Source organism: Nestor notabilis, unplaced genomic scaffold (genome assembly GCF_000696875.1).
Source record: "Nestor notabilis isolate BGI_N333 unplaced genomic scaffold, ASM69687v1 scaffold9187, whole genome shotgun sequence".
Classification (NCBI taxonomy): Eukaryota; Metazoa; Chordata; class Aves; order Psittaciformes; family Psittacidae; genus Nestor; species Nestor notabilis.
This window is the reverse complement of record NW_009936075.1, coordinates 33836-42016: the sequence shown is the minus strand read 5'-3', so window position 1 is coordinate 42016 and position 8181 is coordinate 33836. Positions and strand designations below refer to the sequence as shown.

The 8181-nt window shown below is 47.7% G+C and overlaps 1 protein-coding gene across 1 annotated transcript in view; it reads left to right on the top strand.

Annotated features, from left to right (window-relative positions):
• The first annotated feature begins 282 nt into the window (after positions 1–282).
• SLCO4A1 (solute carrier organic anion transporter family, member 4A1) overlaps positions 283–8181 on the top strand; it is a 12742-nt gene continuing 4843 nt past the window's right edge. Inside the window, 4 exon segments of the mRNA XM_010018163.1 lie at positions 283–1081; positions 2249–2339; positions 3165–3286; positions 3593–3704. Of these exon segments, the coding sequence (XP_010016465.1) occupies positions 283–1081; positions 2249–2339; positions 3165–3286; positions 3593–3704 (1124 nt within the window).

Below are 8181 nucleotides of genomic sequence, written 5' to 3'. Positions count from 1 at the left end.
TATATATACACATATACATATATGTGTGTATATATATATAGAGAGAAAGAGATATGTATATAAAAAATATAAAAGGAATAATATTTGAGTGATTTGAGCATGGTTTTTTATGAAGATGTGTAAAAGTTTCTCTCTTCACAGATCAGAATGGTCTTGGCTCGGACCTTTTCCATCTCTTTATTGATGTAAGCACCGAAAATTGCATCTCCCAGCCAGGCAGGTCCTCACCACCGTGGCCACCAGCCCCACCTCAACCTGCTGCTCGACTCCGTGTCCCCGTTCATGGCAATGCCCCAGAATTCGACTGGAGAAAATGGCTTTTGTTTCACTCAGACACTTGACTTCTCCCACCCGCATCCTCCTCCTGGCGAGGCTGGCCGGACCTGCGGCACACCACTGAGCAATGGCACCACATCCTTTGGTGTGCCCAGCCCCTCTGACTCGTGTGCCGAACCCCTCTGCTCCACCACCCCTGGAGAGGAGGAGACGCAATTCCATGAAGGGATTAAATACGTGTCAACCGAAGGGGAGGACCTGGCGTGCGGCTGGGGAGGGTTCACCCCGGGCTGCTTGCAGCTCTTTAACACATCCAAAGGCGTGTTGTTCTTCCTCTGCGTGGCCTCCTTCCTGCAAGGCATGACAGTGAACGGCTTCATCAACACGGTCATCACCTCCATTGAGCGACGCTTTGACCTCCGCAGCTACCAGAGCGGTCTGATCGCCAGCTCCTACGACATCGCAGCGTGTGTCTGCTTGACCTTCGTCAGCTATTTTGGGGGGAACGGCCACAAACCGCGATGGTTGGGTTGGGGTGTGCTGGTCATGGGCTTGGGCTCCCTGCTCTTTGCCTTGCCCCACTTCACCACGGGACCGTATGAGGCACGTTCGGCGGCGGAGGTGGGCATCTGTGGCGGGAACCAGAGCCTGCCCTGTGCCCAGGCTGCCTCCAGCCTCTCCAGCTACAGGTTCATGTTCATGCTGGGGCAGTTCCTGCATGGGATGGGAGCCACGCCACTCTACACGCTTGGTGTCACCTATTTAGATGAAAACGTCAAGACTAACTACTCCCCTGTGTACATTGGTGAGTGGAGCTGGAGGGGCAGCTCGAACACGTGGGCTGGGTGGTGAGAAAGCTGGTCTGTCTGCCTTGGCACCGAACAAAGACTCCTGGTCTTTTGTTCCCGATAACAAGCAAGGGGTAATCAGAGGGAAATGGCAGATGCTGGGGATGTTCTGTTTTTTACAGGCAGGAACTGTAAGTGCAGTGGGGTATTTTCACTCCCTGCAGATCAGGAGGTGCCTCCTGCTTCTGGCATGCAACCAGCTGGGAAAAGCCCTCCAGGATGCATGGCATTAGCATCTCTGGCAACAACCATGAGGCCATACGTGATCTGTGCAAGGGAACAAAGCACAGCAGGGATGGTCACTGGCCTGCTCAGATGCTGCTGGTGCAAAGCACAGGCAAGAGAAGAGGCTCAGCTCACTGCTCTGTATTGCTGATCACTTAGCAATTGCCAAATACTTACTGTCCTACTTGGTGAAATTGCTAAAAGAAATGACTTTTTAGCAATTTCGGAATTTAGCAGTCTGCCCATACTGCTGTATCAGAAGGCTTTGCAGGGGAGGACAAGATCATGGAATGGTTTGGGTTGGAAGGAACCTTAAAGCTCATCCAGCTCCAACCCCTGCCACGGGCAGGGACACCTTCCACTAGAGCAGGTTGCTCCAAGCCCCTGTGTCCAAGCTGGCCTTGAACACTGCCAGGGATGGGGCAGCCACAGCTTCTCTGGGCAATCACAAGGATCATCAGAAAGTGGATGATCTTTCAATGGCGACAAACCAAAAAGTGCCAGCGATGCTGCGTTTATCACAAACATCTTGTATTGTCACTGGGGGGACCATGCTGCTGTTCATCATGTTGGCAGTCAGGATGTGGCAGTGGGGTCAGCTACATCCCTGCTATATCCAGTTTTCCACTGAGCCAATTTTGCCTGTTCCCTACTATAGAAACTCCCACACTGGATGCAAAGGTTTCCCTGGGACATAAGTGTGAGATCAAAGCTTCTTAAAACTGCCTGGTTTTGTTTCTCAGTGACTTAGGGAGAAGGGTATGAGGCAGCTGGACGCTGAGCATCCCGCATCCAGGAGGGAATCGGGCTGCTGCGGTGGGGCAGGGGATGCTGGGCACCGGCAGCATCCCTGGCTGAAAGGCTGCAGTTTGTCTCATGTGGCTTGTTTTCCCTTTCAGCTGTTTTCTACACTGCTGCAATCCTTGGGCCTGCAGCGGGTTATCTGGTAGGAGGAATGTTTCTAAATATTTATACTGAAATTGGCAGCGAGTAAGTCGTTAAAAAACCATCTTGTTCCTTTCCCTTTATACTGTGTTTCCTTTGGGGTAAAATAACAACAATAATCTGGAGAAATGACCTGGTGGCTGGGTGGAAATGTTCCCGTGGTGTTCTGCATTGTTTCTGCAGGGGGGCTGAGGCTGGATGGGTGACTTGAGTTAGTGCTGTTTCTGGAAGAGAACTGCTGATAAACCTGTCAGCTTCAATCCTTCCTCACGCTGCACTGCCTGTGCTAATGAGGCTACGAGCAGCAGGTGAACTTCTTGAATGAGTTCCCTGAAGGGACAATGCTTCCAGCAGTGCTGCTCATCCTCCTGGACACCCAGCCAGGGTGCCAAGTCCCTTCTTGCTCCTTACTATCTGTAATGAAATCTTATCTCCTTACTGGCTCTTTGGCAGACGAATGGTTTAAAAAGGGGAGTAGGTTTCCTGGGGAAGGAACGGGTTATTTCCACCAGTTTTCTTGCAAAGGGTGGTTCTGGGGTTGGAACAAGGATTGCAGCAACCCCCAAAGCACAAATGAAATGGGGAGAGGTGAATGTGCAAGCCAGAGATTAAAGGAGAATTAAATGAGGTAATTGCTCAGACTCATTCAGTGTTGTGCTCTCTGGTAAGGCAGGCAGGGCTGTGGTGTGGCAGGAGGGGTGGTGGATGTGGCACTGCCATGGGAGAGGCCAGAGCTTGGTTTCCTTCACTGATGTCCAGCTTCTGTGTCCCCCCCAACCCCAGCTTCAATGCGTGGCACGCCGAGCTGTCCTGCTCCGTTTCAAACCGCCACCTCTTTCCTTTGTGTCCTTTTGGCTTTGTTTCTTACAGGATTGACATCACCCCAGAGAACACGCTGTGGGTAGGGGCATGGTGGATTGGCTTCCTTGGGGCTGGAGCAGCGTCTCTCCTCATCTCCATCCCCATCCTGGGGTACCCCCACCGCCTCCCAGGTATGGAGCTCCACCATGGCTTGAGGGAATTGGGACTGCATAGTCCCTTGGGGCTTGCAAACTCGTGCAAGCGTATAGCTGGGGATGCAGGGGTAGAGGAAGAGCTTCCAGTGCTTGAACTGTAATTCCTACATGGATTTCCATCCCCTGTGGCTTTACAGCTGCCTCTTTCTCCACTTCTCCCTTGCAGCCATTGGCTGAGGGAGGATGTTGCGTTGCATCTTCCCGCTGCAAATCCACCACTTCAGCAGCATCACCATCCAGTGTCTCACATACTTCTTGTTCCCATTTGCCTCTCATTTCCAGGATCCCAGCGGTATATCGTTATGAGGGTGTCAGAGGCTCACCAGCTGAAGGATGGGAGCCACAAAAAAGCATCGGATCCGGACTTTGGGAAAACAGTTAAAGATCTGCCTCGGTGAGAAAACCACCTGAGGGTCAGTGAGCCCTATTTGGAAGTGAGAGCTGTGGGCCCAAACTGAGCTTTCTGTGATGCTAGCTGGAACGTTTTGTCCATCTTCAAATGCAGTGATGATGCTTTCTTGTAGAGGAGGCTGTAAAGCACCTGGTCCCATCAGTGGGTGGGAGCTCTTGGCAAATGAGCTGAACTAGAAATTGTGCTGGGGATTGCATGGGACAATTGGCTGGTCCTGTTTGTGGTCTTCAGAAGCTTAAGTCCACGTGTGAAAATTCACCTGCAGTCGCATGCAACACACTGAGTTTCACCAAGAGTGGCTTGGTGCCAACCTTTAAGATGTGACAGGCATTGCCACCTCCCTCCCTCTCCCCAGTAACGTTATTTCTCCCTGTCTGCTTGTGTTTGACCTCACCGGGTGTTGTCCGATGTCTCCTCCTCTCTGTCCCCTCAGGACTTTTCTTCCTTTCTTTCCTTGCTTTTGCTCAAGTTAGATACAGAGTTTATCCTTTTAATGAGAACAGAGAGGAAACAATCTCTTACATCTCCATTCCGAATCCAGGGAACAAGATATTCTGCACTGTAGCTTCCAGTTCCCTTTTTCTTTTATTCTTAGTTCCCTTTTCTTTCTTCCTTTTGTCTTTGTGTCTTCCAGCCACCATTTATGTGTTACTACTACTTATCTATCCTGCAAAGCAGTGACACAGCAGCATGTTCAATCACAGGGCCGCTGCTTGGCTCTGCGGTGTAGGTGAGCATCCTTGTGCCAAAGGAGCTTTGGTAGGAAATGTGCTAATGGCAACAAGCCAGTGGCCAAAATAGAATGTGGTCTTTCCACCTGGGAACTTTTGCTATGGATCTTTGAAATCCTTTACGATTTCTTTTGTGTGTTGAGCTGTATTTAAACAGAGGTGAGATGCTGCCTGAGTTTAGCTGGTGGGCAAGCCCTGGATGTTGCAGAGAAATCTGGATATCAATTCCTTTTGGAGCTTGCAGTCAATAAGGGCATTTCCCCCTTTTGTATTTCTCCCAGTACTGTTCTTAGGGAGGAGTTTGCATCCATGTGTGATGGCTTCCCCATGCAAAGGCAAACACACTCAGTGTTGCCAAATCCTGTGCTGCTGCCAGCAATTACTTCTGAGCTTTAGTTGTGGTATTTGCCTTTGTGCTGGCAGAGGAGGATTGAAGCAGGTGCTCAGGATGGGAGTGTTCAGCAGCAGTCGATCTATGTCGTGTCAATGCAACTACTCACATTGGCCCGAAATTCTTGGAAACTTCCTAGGAAGTTTACCAGGGGTTAAGGCAGCTTTATGAAGAATATAGCATTGAACAGATTTCAATACTGTTATTAAATGGCATTCTTGACTGGGAGCCATTTTCTGAGGTCATGGCTTATTCTCCAAAGGAAATTAAATTCGAAACCTGCATTTAAATAATGATAAGGTTGTGACTAAACCCAACACAAACAGCGTAGCAGAGAGGGATGAAATTCAGTGCTTGATGCTATTCTTGCTTATCTGGAACAAAGCTCCCACTGTTTCCCAGTGAAGGCTGTCTGACAACAGGTACAGAGGCAGTCCTCCTCTGGGTGCATCTTCTTTCACTCCCTGCTCCTGAAGAACAAATACCTGAAGGTGGAAAACTCATATCAAACAATTCAGATCAGTCGAGACCTTAGTGTGGCTTTTGTTTGAAAGCAAAAACCCAACAGATTTTTATGTTCTCTGTTTTTGATTAATAAAAGGGAAGTGCCTTAAAGGGTTGCTATTCTGGAAGCTTGCATTAAAGAGATCGCATCTGTGCATGCAACTCTTAGGGACATGTTGACCAGGCTGGAAAGCAAGGCCAAAGGACACTGTTGCTTTTGTTTTAGTAAAAGATTGGATGCTACACACTTTCTCACAGTACAGACAGCAAGAGTCTCAAAGATAAGCAGAAATACTGACAAAACAAAATACTCTTCTATGCCATCAGGTCCCTTCTAAATGAGTTTAATGAATTGCTGTATTCACAATGCTGCCTAAGAGCAGGCGCTTACAGGAATGCAGCCCAAACAGCTTAATCATCTGCACTGAAGAGACTTCTGTCTTAATTCTTGGGTTGAAGAGGCCTGATAAAATAGCATTTTCCTTTCTCTGGTTCCATATGGTCGCTTTTGTGGAATAACCCCTCCTGTCGGTGCAGAGGGATTCAAGGAGAAGACACATAGAGCTGTACCAGGAGAGGAGGCTTTGCCCTAGCAAGCTATGGGTTGGAGTTTAAGGATCACTCATGTCTGTCAAGCCCTGATCTTCACCACAAGAAGCCATGGTCAATATTTCCCTTATCTCTCTTGGATTAGGTGGCAGAGTGGGGCTTTAGTTTATCTCATGGCTTTACTACAGCTCCCATGCTGTGTGAAGGCAGGCTGGTTTACATTCCCATACATGCTGCCCTCCATCCCCTTGGTGGTGGTGACAGTAGGTGTCATCTTGTGCTGGAAAAGTCACCATTTGCATGCTCTAAAGCTCCATAAGTATCTATTGTTAATGAATCATTAGCCTGCGGTCGTACTCTGGTACATCTGGGGTATCCTGGCCACCCAAGTGTTTCTCAGAAGATCTGGCTCCGGTGATCCCAACCTACTCAGCAGGTCCATTACACCAGGAAAGATTAGGTGGCAGAGTGGGGCTTTAGTTTATCTCATGGCTTTACTACAGCTCCCATGCTGTGTGAAGGCAGGCTGGTTTACATTCCCATACATGCTGCCCTCCATCCCCTTGGTGGTGGTGACAGTAGGTGTCATCTTGTGCTGGAAAAGTCACCATTTGCATGCTCTAAAGCTCCATAAGTATCTATTGTTAATGAATCATTAGCCTGTGGTCGTACTCTGGTACATCTGCGGTATCCTGGGCACCCACGTGTTTCTCAGATCTGGCTCCGGTGATTCCAACCTAGTCAGCAGGTCCATTACAGCAGGAAAGAGTACCTATATGTGCCCATATCAGTAAAGACTTGCAGGATCAGACCTTTATAGATGGGGGGACTGTTCTCTTGGCAGCGTAAAGCCTTCTGAAATCCCTTTGGCTGAAGGAATTGAGGACAGTCAAGACTAATCAAGAGTTAGGTGGTTTCTGGGTGTGTTTAAAGTCCTATTGATAGGAGTGAAAAGGGTCTGTGTTGACTTTGGTAATGTTTTATATGCTGTAGCTCCTCACAACTACATCTTATGTCTACAAACAGATTGAATTATGTGAGTAAATCTTTACTTTTAGCACTGAAAGGAGTTCCTCTGCATTTTCATGCCTACAAGTCTAACCTGCAGCCTTTGGCCAGCAGGCATGAAGTGGGGAACTCCTCTCTTTTTCTCTTGAAGTGTAAAAAGGTGAAGGCATTGTACTTTCTCTACTACAGCCACAAGGCTTACAAGCATTTTCTTGCCAAGACATTAAGCTTTGTGCTTCCAAATAAAGCACAGTCAAAAAGATCATTGCTGAAAAAGATTTAGTAAATTAAGGTAATCCCAACAGTGAGACAATGGTTCCTATGAAGCCCCTGTAATCAAGTGTAAGAAAGGGTTGTATTTTGGTCTTTCAGCTTCTTTGGTCTTTTGGTATAATGAAATTCTCCATTTTTTTGTGGGTAAAGATGCATAAATGTGATGCTGAGCTTCAGCACGTCTCTCAGTTGTACTGCAGTAGGTTTTCTCTGATTTCACATTTCCTCCAACGCAGGAGGTGGTAAACAACTGTGTCTTTCAATTCAGTGAGCATCCCACAGCATCCCTGTCTGTCGCTTCCATGAGTATGGGATAATGGGTTTGTGCCTTTCTCAGAAATGGAATGATCTGTGATACTGGTCCAGGCTACACTTAACCTGGGAACACTTGAGGAAAGTCATGCAGCAGAACTTCAAGCTTGTTACAAAACGCTCCCTGCGAAGCAGGGTCAACCCTCTTAGTCCAGTATCTGAGATAGTGAGAGATAATTGAGACCATCCCGAGTGCCCGAGGGCCTTTCTGCATCTTGGAGATGAAATTGTTGTGGGATCATCTTCCTGCATATAAATGACACACAGCAATTTTTCAGGCATATCTAGGGCACTCTGCTAAATCCCAGTGGGTCAAAAATAAGATGTATTTGCTCAACAGATACATTAAGTTTTTAAAGTAGAACTATGCTTACATTGAGGGAAGATTGCTTTTTGTTTTCCAGTTTTTTTCTTCCATATAGAAAGGCTTGCTTGGTATTTCCCCTGAGCTGCAAAACATCCATGGTTAGCAGAGTTTGTTATTCTCGTGAGGACATGAGTAGCATGTGTGTATGTGAGGATGTAATGCAACTTTGTTCCCTGCTCTTGGTTTAGTCGGGAGTCCCAAGAAAAGTGCCATCAGGGACTAATAAAACCTTGAAATGATTGAGATTTGATGAAGAGCACCGTCCTTACAGTTATTGCCCCACTTAGGAATGCAGACTATCTCTGCAAAGCACCAGCATCTAGC